The sequence below is a fragment of the Palaemon carinicauda genome, chromosome 14, assembly GCF_036898095.1.
Source record: "Palaemon carinicauda isolate YSFRI2023 chromosome 14, ASM3689809v2, whole genome shotgun sequence".
Classification (NCBI taxonomy): Eukaryota; Metazoa; Arthropoda; class Malacostraca; order Decapoda; family Palaemonidae; genus Palaemon; species Palaemon carinicauda.
This window is the reverse complement of record NC_090738.1, coordinates 4,174,365-4,194,747: the sequence shown is the minus strand read 5'-3', so window position 1 is coordinate 4,194,747 and position 20,383 is coordinate 4,174,365. Positions and strand designations below refer to the sequence as shown.

At 45.7% G+C, this 20,383-nt stretch overlaps 1 protein-coding gene and 1 pseudogene across 1 annotated transcript in view; one reads left to right on the top strand and one right to left on the bottom strand.

Annotated features, from left to right (window-relative positions):
* The window catches only part of LOC137653847 (uncharacterized), an 829,144-nt gene that overhangs the window by 230,467 nt on the left and 578,294 nt on the right, over window positions 1–20,383 (top strand). Inside the window, exons 13-14 of the mRNA XM_068387498.1 lie at window positions 17,539–17,643; window positions 18,259–18,402. Coding sequence (XP_068243599.1) covers window positions 17,539–17,643; window positions 18,259–18,402 — 249 coding nt within the window. The remainder of the gene's footprint in view (window positions 1–17,538; window positions 17,644–18,258; window positions 18,403–20,383) is intronic.
* Window positions 2,554–2,672, bottom strand: LOC137653857 (5S ribosomal RNA; annotated as a pseudogene).

Here is a 20,383-nt window from a genome sequence, read left to right as displayed (position 1 = left end):
AACCACGCTATTTACATTGGGTGACTTACCCCTTAGGTAGGGTGGAAAGTCCCCAGCCATACTGGCTTTGGCTTTACCCGGGGACTCAGAATCCGAGTGAGTCGCACTCGAGAAAAGGAGTCCCTGCACCTCACAAGTTCCTTGCTCCGCAAGGAACCGTGTGGCCTACATAAGCTTGTGTGTGAAGGAAGTGTGACCTGTCCTAGGCTGACCTGGAGTTCCAGAAGGAACTCTGGGTTAGGACGTTCCCAATACCACCTCGTCAGGGTATTGGGGACGCGACAGTATTGACTCAATACTCGGAACACAAGGAAGCATGGTTTACCTGCAGAGGTTCGAGGTCAGCTATGCAGAGACCAGGATGCTGCTTCCCCGTAGAGGGGATGATGAAGAAAGAAATAAGGGCCAGACATACTTCTTTCGTTCATGCAGACTAAAACCTGATAACAATGCCCTCAACCTTCTGCTACCTGTCCAAAAAGGAGCCTGAGGTTAGACCAGCTGTTGTGTAGCCACCACAGAGAGATAGAAAACGTATCGAGACTCCTGTGGGTCACGCCCTGCAGGAAGCGGGCTGCGAAGGTCATTAGACGTTTCCAGACTCCAGCTTGTAGCACCTGCGTCACAGAGTAGTATTACTCGAAGGCGAGGGACGTTGCGATGTATCCAACATCGTGCTGTAGGGCGACGTGACGGGGGAGGGTCTGGAGACAGGTCGAGATGAATGTCCTTGAGTCCGGGCTGAAGAGGTATACTGGTGAATCTCCCCTGTGTCCTCCTTGTGGTCCCAAATCGGCTGCAACTGAGGACAAACTGCAGCTGTTCCCAAAGCTAACCTCTCGATTCCTTTACTGGCAAGAAAGAGAAGGTCTTGGGACATCAGATACAGAATGGAGACTCGAAATCTTGAAGGAATTGGACCGAAGGGCCGGGACCCCCAGATTCTGAGTCTAGCCAACAACTCAGGAGCGAACTTAACTTGAATGTTGCCTTCCCCTCTTCCTTAGAAAGGGCAGAGTCGTACGAGACCAAGAAGATTGCTTACCCATTGGCCGTGGCCAGAGTGAGCAGGAGACCCAAGGCGGAATACAATTCGAGGCCTGTCATAAAGGGTCTTGAGAAGATCTCTTAAGGGACTAAAAAGTCCGAGCCATGCTCCAAGTTGGAGGTCTTCCTCCGACTAGGGCAGGGACGATCGTAGCTTCGCATGAGCGAGGAAAGATCCAGCGGGCAGGAAAAGTTATTCCTTTAAGCCTGAAGGTCAGGGAAAGGCTGAGCGACAGGCTTCATTGCCAAGAGCGGAAAGGAGTTTCCTCCCGCCGAAAGGCAATAAGACCGTTATTGCTGGAGAAGAGGCCTCAAGGGAAGAGGTATATCTCCCACGGCACCAACCACCAAAGACTCTTCACTTTGCCTGGAAGACCCCTGCGGATGACTATCGCAGATGACGCGACCTCCATACCGCTACTGTAGCGGGTCGTCTCTTCTTGAGGAGGAGGCGTAGTGTCTCCAGGCATGAAGCCGAAGCGACGCCCCGGTTCGGGAGAGATGTTGCAGTGTGGTTGTTTGAGTAGTCTGAGCCTTGGGAGAAGCTCTCCCGGGAGTTCCGTCTGGGGAAGCAGAGGGTCCAGAAACCGTTCTGCGCATAGTCCCAGTGGAGCTCTCCCATTGAAAGGTTGACAGACAACCTGGTCTTGTTGAGACCCATTGTCCACAGACAAAAAGGAGGGAAGACGCAGGCGTCGAAGTTGTCCCACCATCACCGGAATGCATCTTGCCAGCGTCTCGGGGTCTGAGACTGGGGGGAAGAACAGCGGAAGCTTGAGGTTCCAAGCTGTCGCGATCAGGTCCCCCAGACCAGGACTTGCTGGTTACTCAAGGCCAAAGACCCCCAGGTACACTCTCTCTACGAGGCTCTGCTCGGATAGTCGGAGAGAACATTCCTCTGCCTGGAATGAGAGAGCCGATGGTGGTATTGAGAGTATCTCAATCATCCCGGTATCTCTACTGCAAGATGTGAAGGTGTGAAAATGCGTCCCCTGCTGATTAGAACACGCCAGAATCATGAAGTCGACGCGCACGGAGCGACTCGGCATGAGCTGTAGGATCTGTAGAGGGGCCAGACTACGGCCCCTAAGCCTGCCTGAATGATGGAGAGGTATTCTTCAGGTCTTGACCATAGGCCTGAACCGGAACATCCCCCCCCCTTTTCTTTGACGAGTCCGAGAACAGCATCAAGAATGTGGGGAAGGACGAGAATATCCACTACCATCAAGAGGTTCCATAGGTCAACACCCATTGCAGGTCTAATAGTTCCGCTGGTCCCATAGGGGCCAGGAAGTCCGGTTAATCGTTGCCTGAAACCACCGGAACTTGGACCGCCCCACATGGAACTTATCCTGAGGCGACCGTTCGGACTATAGACGGGTCAATGAGGAAAGGAGAACTAGGAAACGTTCCAAGGTAGGGCTGAAAGCTCTGCTTGACTGAGAACAGGTACTGCGACTCTCCTCAGTCTTGCCACAGTCAACTGAAAGAAAGGCTCGGAGGATGTGGCAACAGAATCTGGCGTCCCCAGGTGGTCACCCATCCAAGTACCGACCAGAACCGACGTTGCTTAACCTCGCTGGACGGACGAGAAGCGGGGTTTCCAACGTGGTAAGGCCGTTGACTCAATATCATGGCCAGATACTCCAGATGTTGAGGCAGAAGAAGAGAAGGCTCCAAGCAAAATACCATGAACCCACACTCATGGTAAGCATCCGGAAGCTTGTCCCGGCGCTGAAGAAGGTCGAACCCGAGCCTACCGGAGTTGACCAGCCCTCCAAAAAGCGAAGGAGGTGGAAGTCTGCACCTGAGTGGCCATGAGGAAAGCAGGGAGAGTTCTCTGGGGAAAAAAACCTGCTATGCCACGGCGGGATCGCCACACTGCATCATAAGCAGGAATACTTGCAGTCTAGGCTGAATTCCACGAGCTCCCTGGAAGATGGATGGAATGGAAACTGAAAATACCTGTCCTTCCGATCCAGGGTTTAAGGAGTCCTGTCGCCTCGTTACCAGTCTGATCGATTCTGCTGTTCTACGCTGGCCGAAGTTTGTTCGACAAACTTGATCAGGGCTGAGAGGTCGACTACGGAACTCCCCTCTCAGATCCTTCCTTACAAGAAAGGATCGACTGAAGAGGCCGGGGGTGAAGCCGTCGATGATCCTATGGAGGACCTTCGCCTAAGGTATGGATCATTCTGCCCAACCGGGCAACTCTTGCCGACGCTATGGCATAGAGGTTCAGAGACACTGAATTCGCTGACAAAGACGGCAGGCGCGATATCCTTGGCTGATCACAGAGATCGTGCGGGAATGGGCATCCGGAAGCTGTCATCCGGATGAGTAACCTTAAGCATCCTCCCAGCGTGAAACCTGCAATCCTAGAGTTCGTGAACTCTGCCGCTCCCTTTAGGACTATGCCCCCCCCAGGGGAGCCTCCCGTGCCATCTGTTCCTGACAGGAGGAAACTGCAATTGGACACCTTGTCTCAGTTGTCGTAGCCGATAACTTAGGCCGACGTGGTTGAAAGAAAAAGGCGCTGGAGCCCTGCAGAGTCTGGAAGAAAGCGCCTTGGAGGAGTGAAAACGAAAGTCGATTTCCTCCGCACAGCCGCTGTCTAAGTCTCTGTCCTTGGGCACAAACAAACTCTTCTCAAGGATGTAAGGGTGTCTGAGGTTGTTGACATCCACAGATGAGACAGCCAAAGGAAGCCCTCAGTTAGCGCGTCCAGATGGTACAACATCGAGCTTGTCCGCAAGTTAGATACTTAACGACGAAACGCCAAGGTGCCTGAGCCCGAGAGGAGGAAAGTACCCATGATCTTCCTGTAGCTTCCTTGAACCAAACCTCAGGCCGTAACCGAGGAGGGAAAGGACCTGGTAAGCCCCCAGAGGAAGGGGTAAGCAGTCACCCCTTGGCCGATGGAGAAATCTCAAACGGAAAGCCCCCCGCCAAAAATCCTTCCAGGGAATGACGGGGAAGGGCTAACCCAGGTTCTGGAAAGAGGAATGTTGCTCAGACCTCCCTGAAGTTTCTTCCTATTCTTGCAAGTGCCATGCTCTGCGTTTACGGGGTGAGGCCGTGTTCTGGAAACACGCTCCAGAAGAACTCGCCAGGCTGGCCATGCTGCGAAAACCCCAATGGGAATCGTGGTCGCAATCGCCCTGGAGCTCGCGCGATGGTAATTCAAAGATTTGCGCGTGGGCGAACGTGGAAGCGCCCATGCGCGGTCACGCAGGAACGCAAACGAAGGTGAGCGAAGAAGCGCAGAAGGAGGGCGAGCGTGGTAGGAAGGGCGAGAGCTGGTGGTCGGCGAGCGATAACCCATAGACGAGCAATGGATACGGCAAGAATTAAGCCGACGTTCGTGCGAAGAAACACCGTCGGTTCGCGCGACGGAACACCGTCGGTTCGCGAGACGGAACACCGTCGGTTCGCGAGACGGAACACCGTCGGTTCGCGCGACGGAACACCGTCGGTTCGCGCGACGGAACACCGTAGGTTCGCGCGACGGAACACCGTCCGTCCGCGCGATGGAATACCGTTGGTTCGCGCGCGGGCGAACATTGGAGAGCATGTGCGCGGACGCGCATGAGCGTAGACGTGCAGGCATGTGGGCGTGCGGACGCGCAGGCGAATGATCGCGCGGGCGCGCAGGCAAGCGGTCGCGCAGGTAAGCGGTCGCGCGGGCGAGCGGTCGCGCAGGCGAACGGTCGCGCGGGCGCGCAGGCGAACGGTCGCGCGGGCGCGCAGGCGAACGGTCGCGCGGGCGCGCAGGCGAACGGTCGCGCGGTCGCGTGGGCGCGCAGGCGAGCGGTCGCGAGGGTGGGAAGGTGAATGAGCGCGAGTCCGAGGCGGCGAACGCAAGCCTTAGCGCGATGGTGAGGAAACGCACTGCCGTGTGGGCGAGGAAGACCGCTGGCGATGTGCATCAACAGGCGATCGGTGGAGAGCTGGTGAGCGCTGACGTGCAGGTGGACGATGGCGCGTCGGCAAGTGACGGCGCGTTGGCGAGCGGTGGTGCGTTAACAAAACGCTAGCGAGCAGATGAAGAATCGCGCGGGTGCGTAGGCGATTGCCAACGCGAGAGAGACTAGCGATGGTTAGCACGCATCGCGCTAACAGAAGGCGCGCAGGTGCATCAGGAAGGTGAGCGCTGAAGCCAGCTGTTAATCAGGCGATCCTAGACGGTTAGAAAACCGTTGGCGCCCATTGGTGTGTGGCAAAGAAGGGCACGCAGGCAGATCGATGGCGATAGTTGACGCGTAGGAGATCGCTGGCGAGCAGGTGAACGTTGACGCGTCTAAGGTCGCTGGCGAGCTGATGATCGCTGGCGAGCTGATGATCGCTGACGAGCAGAAGGCAACGCGTGGAAGCCTGCGCATAGAAGAAGAGTCCTTGGTCCAGACCTGAACCAAAGTTCTAGATCGCGAGGACGAACGTGGGCGCACAGGGCGCGTAACAGGAACCAACAGGAACAGCAGGGATGATCATCATGAGAGCGCTTACGAACAGGAGAGCGCTGACGAACAGGAGAGCGCTAGCGATCAGGAAGCGCTGATGAGCAGGAGAGCGCCTGTGCGCTAACACTGAGCAGGAGCAGTAGAGAACACAGCAGAAGGGCGTGCAGGGGAACCCTGACACGCAAGGGAAGAACCCCCGTGGGAGGCAACCCTTTGCCCCGATGGGAACTTTGTCCGTCGGGAGACAGATGTCCATCGGAAGACCGTTGCCTGTCCGCCGGGAGACTGATGTCCGTTGGAAGACCGTTGTCCGTCGGGAAGACCGTTGCCCGTCGGAAGACGAGATCAGACTGCTGTCCATCTGCACCAAGGCGGAAGATCAAGAAGAAGGAGTTGTAGGCTGCAAACGGAGATTCAAAAAGGCGCCTCTTAGCACCCTTATAGGGAGATGAGAGGCCCTTACGACGAGGCGGACGGTGGGCCTTACGGCGAAGGAGGCCAACAGCAACAGCAGCAGAAGAATCCTCCGAAGAGGAGTCTCTATGAGTGTACTCTCTCGCGAACGAAAGAGAAACACTTCGAAGAAGAGACTGGTCAGCCAGTGACCTAAAAGGAGCAATCCTCCGAAGAGGGGCTCCTGCAGTCGCCCAGCCCCTTGAGCGAAACTGCAGGTGTGACCGCTCAGCACCAAGAGCATAGTCGCACGAAAAAAAGGCAAGAGAAGAACCCCCCAAAAGGGGAAAAACTCAAGCCTGGACAGGAAAAAAAAACTTCCCTCGGAAGGAAAGTTACCCGCCCAAGGAGGCAAGCCTCCTGAGAGTTCTAAAATGAACTGGAGAGCTGTCAATCATCACGGGAGTACTTCCAGTAGAAGGAGACACGCCCCTGACGAAAATACAAGGGGGGAGGCAGCAACAGCCGAATCCCCAGGCCTCAACAAGACAGCTCACACCGTTGCCATATTACAGAAACGAACTAGATCGGTAACTGTAAAAAAATAAAACAAAAATCCTTAGTACACATTCATTCCCCCGGGAAGGCTCCGAAGAGGAATCCCGAGGGAAAGAAACAAGAATTACACAACAGGCACGTGCCCTCACAACTACTTACACTCACGGAAGGAGAGCTGTAACCAAAACAGAATTATAACAATTATAATTATGAAACTATGTAATTATGTAATTTAAAAATGAATGAACACTAAAGAAAGAATGAAAACCCCGAAAGGAATCGTTCTACAAGCTGAAAAATTAACAACTACAATTAGATTCATAAACTAATTGAGACAAACGTACGGCGTAGCAAACCCCCACACGGAAAGGAAGCTACAAGGGCGTAGTAACACGTAGTAAAAGGGTGAACGAACTCAAGAGAGCGAGAGAGAGAGAGAAAGACCGAAGTCAAACTCGATCGCAACCCATAAAATTACGCCGTGGTGGCCTAACTGCCGAGGACTCCACGGAGATGTCGTACACTACACACACAACTCTGAAAAGGAAACTTACTGATTTCTATACTCAAATATATATACAAACATGAAAACATGTTTACATATATATTGAGTAAAAGAAAAGTAAGCGATTAAGTAAAGACAAAACAAACAATGGCTGCCAAGAGAGGACCAAGACAGAGACGTCTGTCACAGTCCAAGCCAAAAGTGAAAGTAAGCATTCATCTGTGTGTGAGGGGGGGAGGGGTAGTTAGCTACCACTCCCCTAATCCCCCGCTAACTAGCGCGGGGGTAATACACCCTCGTTAAATTCTAATGGCTCGCCATTTCAGCTGCGCTAAAAGGTAAACCCAATGTAAATAGCGTGGTTTGTATTTCGGTTACGGAACAAACGGATTTTGAGCGAAACGAATAATCTATTTTTGGGTGAGATAGCCATGTCGTCCTGATGGACCCACCCTCCTTTTCTATAGAAAAGATCTTCGTAGAATCCCTCCCGAAACTATTGTATCTGTAGCCCCATGCTCAATGCTACAAGGAATGTCCGCCATCTTGGATATGGCACTGTCTTGATACTCAATAGTAGTATGGGAAGTAGGGTAACCTTAATACGGCTCCCCTTCTAATTTTGCCACTTTCCCCCTCGAAGCGTAAACGCTATTCGGGGCGAAGATTGCTATGTGGTGTGTCAAGCATACGTCCCCTGATATTATGCGATATCCTTGAGAGAAATTTTAAGGATATTCGCGCCAGGAAGAATTCTGGAGACCTAAAGGTAAATTCTCTGGGAATATCACTGTAGTACATATATCCATTAAGAAGCTACTATTAGGAACCTTCCATCAGGACGACATGGCTATCTCACCCAAAAATAGATTTTTCGCTTCGCTCAAAATCCGTTTAGTGGTAATGACGGATAACGGTAACATCATTTGTCTCAATGGTGCAGATGACCATAGAAAAATTGTTCCAAGGTTAAGGCATCTATGAAAATCCACAGATACAGTACTTTCCAGTAATTCTCTGGTAAACTTCCATCAGGACGAGATGACTCGAGCCCAAAAAACGGATTTTGAGCGAAGCAAAAAACCTATTTTTGTGTGAGATAGCCATGTCGTCCTGATGTACCCGCCCTCCTTTTCTATAGAAAAGGCCTTGGCAGGATCCCTCCCGAAACTTCTATATCTGTAGCACCATACTCAATGCTACAAGGAATAACCGCCATCTTGATACTCAATAGTAGTATGGGAAATAGGGTAACCTTGATAAAGACTCCCCTTCCAAATTTGCCACTCTTACCCCTCGAGGCGAAAACGCTATTCGGGTTGAAGATCGCTGTGTCACATCAAGCATACGTCCCCTGAATTATGTGATATCCTTAAGAGAAAATTTAAGGATACTTTTGCCAGGAGTTAGAATTCTGAAGACCTAAAGGAAAAGTCTCTTGGAATATCACTGTAGTTCAAATATCCCTTGGAAGCTACTAATAGGAACCTTCCATCAGGACGACATGGCTATCTCACCCAAAAATATATTTTTCGCTTCACTCAAAATCCATTTAGTCTAGTCAAAAATGCATCTAAACTTTCATTTTCTTTCTGATATGCCTGTGCTGTAAATTGATACCTTTCAAAAAATTTATTGACCTGTGGAGCAAAATATGTTTTAAGAGCCTTAATTGCAGCTTCACTTGTGTCATCTGTAGGCTGCAATGTCTTAAACACTTCACAAACTCCTGTACCTGCTATATGAAGTAATAATGCCTTCTTTTTGGGCATCCTTCACATTCCCTAATGCTTCTAAATAAATCTTAAATTCCTCACACCACAGCTGCTATCGTGTTGCAACAGAATTGGGTTCAGCTGTGATGCTAAATCGTTCACGATGTTTAATGTCAAGAGGCATTTTGACTTCTTACCTGGATTAGGTTAGGCTACTGTTCTAAAGTCACTTTGTAGCTTCCTATCTTTTATGTATCTCTTCATATAATTTTTCTTCTGCTTCTCTATGATCTCTGCATGTATTCGTCATCAGGTCGTCGCCAATTTTTATTTTGGTTGAATATTGTTTGGTGATTTCAGCATATTACTCACCTGGATATAATAATACAGTATAGATGAGGATATTGAATCCCATCCTCAACGCCAATTTTTATGTTGGTTGAATATTGTCTGGTGATTTCAGCATATTACTCATCTGGAAATAATAATACAGTAGTTAGATGAGGATATTGAATCCCAGCCTCGTAGCCGACTTGTCTTCTGGGTTGGATGGGTTATAATCAGAGACAGACTTCTTAATAGAATACATTTTAATGTACTTGTGATTACATTGCTCTGTGACTCTGGGCTTCTAAGTTCCAACAACCAACTGAGCGTCAAGCGTCTTGTAAACAATCTCAAAAACCTAAACAAACATAAGAGCATCGCTCTCAAAAGACTTAAATCCTACTGCAGTACAAAAGTAAAAAGAATCACATCCTATCTTTGAGGTAATCAATAAATGCTTGAACCCATATATCAAAATACCTTATTTTAGTTATGTACAATGTATAACATGTTTTATCAATGCAATATGGTGCAATGTTGCGCTCAGTACACGTAACACTTGAGGTAATACAGTACATTATTACAATAATACATAACACACTACCTTGATAGCATGCAAGTGGCGAGACAGCAGGTATAGTCAGATCATACCTTACCTGCTTGCATTGACACAGGTGTCTACTCTTGTACGCCTCGCCAGCAACCCCCTCACCATCAAGGGGCCAGTGATCATGCTCTCAAGTCAATGTTTCTTCTACAGTATTTGTCATCCTAGCTTTCCACTCTACTTCGGTAAGTGGCGAGAGCACAGGCCAGTGTGATCGACAGGCTTCCCACTATAGCTTCCTTTGGGAGGTGGAGCATGGAAAAGGGCGTGATGGCTCATCTGATATTGCTCTGCCTCTCCTAGGCACTTTACCTAAGCATAGAAAACACTCTCGCAGCCCTCCTTCGAGTGCACCAGTTAGTCTCAGGACTAACCTACGACCCTCCACCATCCCACTGAAGTTTTCGAGTAGTCTTCCAGTTTACCCAGTTTAACTGAAGAGGGGTATCATTTTCCATTGTGTGACCTGATATATTTGAATATATATCTGTTATGTTTCTGATCTCATTGCATAGTGGAATCAGGTAATGTCTAGGTTAAGTGTGGAGCTTAGATCCAATATCCCACTTACCTGGTTAAGTCCCAATGCTTAGCTCTAACACCTTCGCAAAAATTGGTCAGACCACTAGCTCTCTCACATACGTGAAATTTAACAAAGTGACAGGGTGCTTCTAAACAGCTTGTGTAAAACACAGACTTGCAACCAAGGACACTTACCAGCCAGTTGGTTTTGGACTTCTGCTCACCTAATGGTGAGTGTCTGCTGTAAAGAGCGGAATGGTTTGTATATAGTGCTGGGATAAGTGACAAATTTGTAAATAATTTTTATTTTTCTTAACTATACAAATTTGGAGCCCTTTATACATACTGGTCCAACCATCACCTATTCCCCAAGAAGTCATGCCTGCAATTTCAAACTGATGTATTTTTATTAGTTCTGATGTGAGCAGGGTGGTTGGTCTACACCCCACTTGGCCCCACTATTTAGTTGTTGGTAGTTACACCTCGCTTAAAAGTCTTATGGCTGGTTTCAGCTGTAGCCGAAATAAACCTCCATGGTAGAACTACAAATTATTTCCAAATTTGCCATTTTCTCTAGCTATATTTGGGGAGGGAGGAGACCATCTCCCAAATCATATTAATACATTTAAAATAGTGTATAGTATATAAAATGCAAATGCAGAAAAGATATCAGCGAATATATGTCTGTCATATCCTTCCCGTGGGTTACTTCCCCAAAACAACCTATTGATGTATTAATTATAGGTTCAAAGATCAATAATGCTCTACACCCCTTGCTTAACCTAACTGAAGTTGCAGTCAAGTAATCCCAGGATGTGCCTAAATGTTTAAGTAATAAAATATTGCCCCAATAGGTACTGCATAATACAAAAAGGTGAATTACTGCAGTTTTAATTCACTTTGGAGTTGAACCACATCCTCTTAAATTAAAGGCAAGGTCTCTATCAATAAGGCATTTAGAGACTTGTATTCGAGTCTTAAAACATCGGAGGTAAAGTATTAACAAAATATTTGAAACTTAACACTTCCCATGCTGTTGTGGAAACCAAAACTGAACGGTGCTATACAGTGAATAGCAAAATTTATATAATAGTAAACAGCACCCAGAGACGAATAATTTGATACATTTATTATGCTGACTATCACTATTAACAACTAATAATACAACTGGAAGTTAATTAACTGTACCCAGCAGGATACACGGATGTTCTTATTCTAAGAGTGCAGAAAAGTTCGTCTATCTGCTGGTTTGATGAACAAAAGATGATAATTGACTGCGTCACTGCATACAAGTGTCCAGGTAGCTTTTTATCCAGTATCAGTATTGGATCTCGACATATGAATTGCTGTGACGAATTCAATAGACTGAATGCATAGATCTCTCCGTCTTTTCCGATACTCACCGAGTCCGTGCTAAGCATCAGTGTTGCCAGATGGGTTAGTCAAAAAATTCCTAAAACTCATGAGAAAAATCCCTAAAACACCCCAAAAATTCCCATTTCCACAAATATATTTTCTTCTGATCCCGTAGGCTTTACTGATAAAGAAATTACTCACTATAATTCATACAAGTGCAAACATATTAATTGCAACAATATAAAGGTTTACTCATCTTTTTTTCTTCTTCATAGAAATTTGTACATAATATCCCACCTAGACACCCAAAATTCCCAAATCTAGGGATAAATTCCCATATGTGGCAACACTGCTAAGCATGTTGATACATTGTCCCTGGAGCAAGGAAGACAACATATCTTTGGTATTAGTTTGTCTTATTAGATTTTGGATTCTAGCTTTCTACAGGGAAGTTCTTGGAAATAACACAGCACATCTATGACAAAAATACGGGTAATGGTAACAAAATGATAATGATAGAAGTTAAATAAGAGCTTGGTCCATTTATTCAAATGTCTTTATTATTGAACAATGACCACGGTCAATCTGAAATGAACATAAAACATATTTAGAATAATTGATGAACAATGTATATAACTCAAATGAACATAAAACATATTAAGAATAAATGATGAACAATGTATATAACTCAATGTTTATAACCCTCTATCTCCCCCCAAGTTTTTAAACGGCCTTTTGAAATGTCTCTCGTTTAAAACTGATGTCAAAACATTGGGTGGCAATTAAACGTCCAAATTATAGGTTCATGAACACTAAACTCCTGTTAGCATGTGAAGGAACGGAAACTTGAAAAACAATTATTGTCATGTGTTGATCATGATGACACTATAGCTAGTTCATCTCGAAATCACAGTGCCATGTTGGCGGTCGACGGGTACGACTGGACTTGCGTTGCTCCAAATTTGGCATGGCAGGAGTTAACTGTGATGGGGAGTTTGTGCTATCATTGGGAGGCGGAATCTCTGCTTGATGATTCGCAGTGTTACCGAGGTCGTTGGGATAGCATTCCGGAGCAGCAACATCAAAATGAATGTTAGGGGTAGTACCACTTGGTAACGGCAAAGTGGTCAGTGGAAGAGTACCATGTGTGTCCGGATTTTGGGTTGTCGGAATGGTGTCCTTCGCAATGGTCTCAGACGTTTTAGTGGTCGAAGGATTGGCAATAGGTACAATCTGATTCCGATTATAGTCATCTCTAATTGTACGGACTTCTGGAATACTCCTGACAGGCACGTATTGTCTCAAAAACTTCCGGCTCCTTAGCGTGACCCCACCAGAACCATCAACTCTGATGACGTATTGGTCGAATTGGCGGACTTCTATGATGACACCGGTTTTGTCCCATTTCAGCGGGTGATTTCCTGTTTGATTTTGGATGCGAACCCGGTCACCTACGGACAGTGGGGGTAGTCTCTTAGTGTGCTCTGATAAGCGCTCTCCCTGTTTAAGGTGTCGATGTCTTAGGGCCTCCTCTCTTGCATCGAGTGTTTCCTTCCACGTGTCGTGGGGACGGTACCTGCCGGGCGGGACAGGTATGAAGTCTCTGATGGGACGACCAAATACACATATTGCAGGAGATAACTTGGTATCTCTGTCAGGTGTGTTCCTGTACTGGAGCATCGCACGTTGGAATTCATCAGTGTTGAGATCACCGTTACTGCCCGTGTTGTCCGCTATAAGACGCTTGACAGTTTTGACGCCTATTTCGGCTCTGCAATTACTATGTGGGAAGGCCACAGAGGAAAGGCGGTGATGGACTCCCCAGTCCTTTAAAAACTGCCTAGTTGCCGTCGCTGTAAATTCAGGTCCACCATCAGATGTCAATTCATCCGGAATCCCAAATGTCACAAATGTTCGGCGTAGTGAAGTTATAAGACCCTCTGCACCGTTCGAAGATCGTTCAACTATGGGCCAATTTGAGTATCGATCAACTATAACTAAATATCCAACTCCTCGGTAGTGAAGTAATCTGCACAAACACATTGGAATGGGTAGTCTGGAGATATAAGGGGTGTAGGCAGAGCACTAGGATTCGAAGGCGCGATACGATTGCAGTGGTTGCATCCAGCTCGAAGTGCTGTTATAGCGGGTGTTATCCCTGGCCAAAACACAGATGACTCTGCTCGCGATACCATAGAGGTAATTCCTTGATGTGCTGAATGAAGAGATGTGAGAATTTCCTGACGAAGGGCTGGTGGAATAACTATACGCTCCTTGTATAGTATCACACCATCAACAGTGTAGAGATGCTCGCGGAATTGAAAATACTCTCGAAAATGTGCAGGAAATTCTTGGCGAGACTCTGGTACTCCGCATTCTATAAGGCTAAGCAGTTCATGCATGTTATTGTCACTACTTGTGGCAGTGCGAACTCTGTCCCAGGTGACTGCTCTCACGTTAAGTGAGTCAAGTGAGCATACTGCTGATGCGGTGATACAAGTATCAATATCATTGTCAGTGGAAACAGAATATGCTGATGGCAATTTGTGTAGGGGAACATTTCTCACGGAAGGTACACTGTCAACTGATGCAATGTCATCTTGAAGTGATAGCTTTTCAGATTTTCCAGTTGGGTGGCGCGATACTCCATCTGCAGCGAGATGCTTGACCCCTGGGATATGAATCATGCGAAATCGATAGCGGAGGGACTTTTCCTTCAAGTTTCTGAGACGTGAATTTGATATGTTCTCCAATGATCTGTCACCAAATATTTTCAACAGGGGTTTATGGTCAACTGCGACCACAAGATCTTCACAGCCAAGAACAAAGTATCTTGCCTTATCAAGAGCATCGACGACTGCCAACGCTTCACCTTCAACTGGTGCATATCGAGACTCAGCTGCATGTGTGAACCTACTTCCGACAAGTGTGATCTTCCAACCAGTGCGACAACAAAATGGTCGGTTGTCTGGACAGTCGCAATGTTTCTGGAACAGCCAGAATCCAATTCCTGATTTTGACCAATCGGTGGCGAGACAGGTAGGTTTTGTCTTGTCAAAGATTCGCATGCCTTCTTCAATTTCGTTGATAATGGCAGTTTTAGACTCCTCAAAGAGTGCATTAATATTGTCATTCCAGGTGAATGATGTTCCAGGTTTCGATAACTGTCTGAATGGTAGCATTTTGTCGGTCATGCTGAAAGCATACGATACTTGGTTTACTAAACCAAACCAAGATCTGACATCGGTGATATTTCTTGGGGTTGGAAAGTCCATAATTGCACTAAGATATCTTGCACATGGGCGAACTGTGTCTGGGGTTATTTCGAATCCAGCAAATTCAGCTGTGTCTTCTGCGAAATGAAATTTGTCAGGGTTGAGTGTTATGCCGTGTCTTCCACATATGTCGAGCCATTGTACAGCTTGGAAAAAACTCTCCTCTATTGAGTCAGACCAAAGAAGAACATCGTCGACACATTTAGTTTTGTTGGGTATCTCGGCAACTATTTCATCATACCGTCGAGTATATCCGTCGCCAGAAGCAATATACGCTTGAGGGGCTGTTTTATAACGATAGCGTCCCCAAGGAGTGATAAACGTAGTTAAGTGACGGTCAGATTCCTGAATCGGTACACTGTGGTATCCGTTCCAGGCATCAAAGACGGTTTTCTTTTTTCCTTGTGGTACTGACCTTGCTTGGTGAAATGGAGAAGGCGTATGATGCGTTTCTCTCTTAGCGTGCACATTGAGAGGCTGAAAATCAACTGTTCGTTGAGGTGTGCCATTTTTCTTAGCACATACAACCATCCGATGGCACCAAGTTACTGGTTCTCTGATTGGGACAGGTTCAAGGACACCAAAGCGGACGTCCTGGTCAAGTCCAGCTTTAACTTCCTCTTGCCAGTGTAACGGCACTGGCACTGGTGTGTGACGAGCAACAGGATCAGCATTCGGATCGATCATCAACTTCATTGGGGGTCCATCCATTAGTGGTAACGGTTGGTGGTCACATACGTTGAATGCACTTGATTCGTAGTACTCCAAGAGGTAGTCCTTTAGTTTAGACCGGTTGGACTCTGTTGCACTGAACGGTAATTCTGTAGTCGGCGGAGGTGGTAGTTGACGTTTTGGGCAGTCACATTGATTGGCTAGTCCACTAACGCTTCCTGCTTCATTGTTGGTGGCATCCGGAGTTTCCGATTGTGTGTCATAGATTTCACCAATAGTCGGAAAACTATCCGATATCATGCCAAGGGCGATGCAGGCTTCCCTACTGATGAAGAGCTTATCCGAGTTGTCGGTGACATATGTCATTTGTCTAGTCTCAACAAGGTTCCCCTGCTCATCTGTTCCTGAGATACAAGGGATTGTGGCACCGAGGATTTTAATGCCTCTGTTATTTGCAGCGTGCATTTTCATAGTTACAGGAATGAGGTCACTTTGCTTGAGGCCAAGTTTGTGGATGACCTTGATACCTGCGAGACAGCTTTGGCATCCAGTGTCTGCCATTGCAGATATACAAACAGCATGTGTACCAGCCTGAAGGTGGAAACCAAAGGCTTCGTAATCCTCAGGTGATGTTCTGATTGTCAGATTTATGAAAGGTTGAGATTTGGAAGGTCTCTTTATCCAAGTATCAGATAAGTTGTCATACAGATGGTGGTCCAAAGCCAATGTCTTATCAGTGTGTCGTTTAGAGATTGATGATACGCTGCACAAGGTGTTGAACACCGCATTCTCGTGGTCATTGGCATTGTGAGCACTGGGTTTCACTTTTGGTTTGCCCTTACTACGGCAAACACTCTTGAAGTGATTTTCTCGGTTGCAGTGTTCGCATCTATGACCGTAAGCTAGACATTCTGATTTTCTTGCACGTGCAGGAGTGTTTTTACCATGTCCTTTCTTGCCACAGTATGAGCAAACTTCGTTTTTATCTTTGACAGCGGTTTGTTTTGCCTTTCTGTATGAACTACTGGCTGCTGCTTGGACCTCATGAGAGTCTAATAGTCGGGAGGCAGATCGTTTACCAGATTCTTTAGCTTCGACAAACTGTGCAACTTCTTCTAATGACATGTCCTGATTCTTATCACCAAGTAGATCTAATTGTATTTCAGGGTCACATATGCCGCGTGCTAATACGTCTCTCACTATTGTGTCAGTATGATTTACATCAACGTTGCATCCTGGACATTTTATCAGGAATTTGCAAACACTAGCCTGTCCTATAAGTCGTGCACAGAAACGTCGTACAGGCTCATCACGGTCTTGACGCATGTTGTGTAGAGTCACTCGAGCTACCATGGTGTTTTCCTCTCGAACTGCCTGTTTTTTTTATTGCTCCCATCACTTCTACTTCAGTCTTGTTAGTAAGACTGCCACCAGCTGATCGTGTTAAGTCTTTTCGAAGTTGTTCTTCGCAGCATTCTAGAAGCTGTACCACGCAATCACGGCCCTCAATTTTAGTTGCGTCTACATAGTCAGACCATCGTGATTGAAAATATGCCCATTCTTCACTTGTTCCCGCTGTTGATATTGTGGGTCTTTTAACTCTTTCTACTTTGGCAGCTTGTCCAGGAGCATGTGTGGTGCAGTGAGCAGTTATGAGTGCAGCTACGATGGCGGCCTCAAGGTCGTCCGTGACGTAATCACAGCCTGGTATTGGATATCCTACTGCTGGCATTTTGATTAGTTCTTAGGATTTAGTCATTCACAATATCTGTTATCCTGAATCCATCTCTGGCCGTGGTCATAAATAAGAGCTTAGTCCATTTATTCAAATGTCTTTATTATTGATCAATGACCACGGTCAATCTGAAATGAACATAAAACATATTTAGAATAAATGATGAACAATGTATATAACTCAAATGAACATAAAACATATTAAGAATAAATGATGAACAATGTATATAACTGAATGTTTATAACCCTCTAGAAGTAATAACAATAACACTTTCATCATGCTGGTTTTGTTATCAGTAATTTTTTAAATTCCTAAATATCAAATAATCATTAATTCAAATTTCAATTGTATCTTATTTAATTCCAGGTTATTTTGGACGTGGTTCACTTGACTGATGATGATCTAGCCACGACAGCAGCAGTCATAGTGTGGCCAGCCAAACTTAAGCCAGTTATTGAGCGAGCTGTTGAGGTCTGTTTGAAAAAACTCCAGTTCTGTCAAGTCTACTGTCACATTATCATGATATATACCCCCTGACACATTTTGTGTTGGGCCATTTTATCTTGCACAAATATTGATATCTATCATAGTTTTAATAAGATCTTTGATGGACATACATGAAAGATCACCAGACAAAGATAGGTGATACTAGAATTATTCTCACTTTGAAATGATATTATGCAATGCCGAAAGAATAATCCCTAGAGTTGATACAGATCAAAGGGAAGTCTAGGGATTGTTAATTCATTTTTGAGAAAGTCATAAAATAAGGTCAATTGCCTCTTGTACCTTCAAATAGGCTCCCATTCTTGCAAAGCACTAGATGAAAACCTATTTTAGAAAATTGTTGAAAATGATTTTCATATAACTTTTGGTAGATTTCTTGGCTCATAGCAGTGACCAAATTCTTATTCCTACTTCCTTTTTTCCATTGTGCTGTAGAGCTTTTAACTTTTACCTCATAATGGAGTATGGGAGTTGTGGGGCTCCCCCTACATGCACCATGATGCTGCATGATATTTCTGGCCTTTTCTTATGGCAAAAGGTAATGGTATGAGTGTAATTTTCTTCTTTTCTTTTTAACAGTCTCTAGAGGATTATAAACAAGAATTTGAAGAGACTCTGTTGGAAAGGGCAGGTGAAGTCAATCATACTCTGGAGCGAATCCAGCAATTTGTCACTGAATTAGAAGAACTTTCTGATGTTGCCCATGTTAGCAAGTATATCAGGGTAAGTTATCACATGGAAGAATTATATATATATATATATATATATATATAATATATATATATATATATATATATATACACACACACACACACACACACACATATATATATAGATAGGTGAGTGTGTGTGCGCATGTATGTAAAAAAGAATATATATTATGCTGGGGTTACACTTGGGCAATACACCTTGGCGATCAGAGGAGATATGTAAAAATCCCGAAAATTTGAATACTGCAGGCACTTTCAGGTGATATTCCAGCACATATTTTTCGAAACACAGGACACTGTGGCATAATGCGGAGTAGGCGACCAGGGGAGATGCACACCGCAGGAATAGAGCAACAAGGGCGATACATGGGGATATACCGCCATGCGATACAGTGCTGTATATGGGATCGCATCACAATGGGCAAGTTGTGACATCTCAATTGGTCCGGTTCATTGCGGCAATGATCTTTGTGTACGCGATATACATGTGATATGGATTGCGGCATGCGTGATCCACGGCACTCCCGACTCCTGTATAGCCTACAAAAAGTTTTCCAACACTCCACTCAAGCATTTTATTTCGTAAAAACAAAAGTTTGTTTCCGCCCAAATATATATTTCATTTGTTATAATGTTCAGGCTTTGTATTTTATTTCGAGTATGACAAAATATTCTCTCTCTCTCTCTCTCTCTCTCTCTCTCTCTCTCTCTCTCTCTCTCTCTCTCTCTCTCTCTCAGATTATAACTGCAATCCTCTCTCTCTCTCTCTCTCTCTCTCTCAGATTATAACTTCACTCCCCTCTCTCTCTCTCTCTCTCTCTCTCTCTCTCTCTCTCTCTCTCTTCTCTCTCTCGCTCTCTCTCTCTCTCTCTCTCTCAGATTATAGCTGCACTCCTCTCTCCTCTCTCTCTCTCTCTCTCCTCTCTCTCTCTCTCTCTCTCTCTCTCTCTCTCTCTCAAATCATAACTGCATAAGAGTATTTGACCAACTCTATTTCTGATTTTTTTCTCTGTCGTTTATCTACTTTAATGAGCTCTCTCTCTCTCTCCCTCTCGCTCTCTCTCTCTCTCTCTCTCTCTCTCTCTCTCTCTCTCTCTCTCTCTCTCTCTCTCTCTCTCTCTCTTTACATACCAGTACTGAAAGCATGCACTGTGATGCATGATGCCACATCTTCCATAGGGAGGTATACTGCATATATAGTTTTGAGAGGCAATTAGGTTAGCAATACCGGCGGAATAGAACACGAGTAATGCGATGCATTATCTCCTTGCACGCACTGTACCAGAGGTGCCCCACCATCATCGCACACTAGGCGAAAAAATGGAGCAGGTGTCATTCTGTCCGTCAGTGTTGCGACGGAGCATGGCAACCTGAGATGTATTGCAGATGTGACAACGCTCATCTCGGTTCATAGCTCACTGCATCCCCTTGGCCGTATCGCCCAAGTGTGACCCCAGCAATATATAAGTGCATCATGACTCAAACCTGTGCCGCTTAGGTTTGATACAGAGATGAAAATGACATTGCTTTGTCCCTATATCCATCAAATACATATGAAATGAATGTGTAGTATCAGATTTTTTTTCACGTGATATCAATTATCATTGATTTTGGTGAAGCTGAAAACTGTCATTTAAACTTTCAACAAGGTGAATGTAGTTGTTGGAGGGTGGAGTGTTGGTCCTAGTCCTACCGATTGGGCAGCCAGTGCAACAGTGATGTTGTTTTGTAGGTTTATGTCTCGAAGCATGGTTAGATAGCGATATCTGGGATCTCACTGTCGTCACACTGACTACTACTATTGCATTTCTTTGTAAAAAAAAAAAAAAAAAAAAAACATGGTTTTAACATTGCTTCAAATTTTGAATAATTAGGCTTTGATAAAGAAAGCAAAATTACCATAAATGAAATAAATATGAATTATGGTTTTTCAATTTTATACATGAATAATAAGACTTTAAATATAAATCACAATTTAGAATTGAATGGCCTTC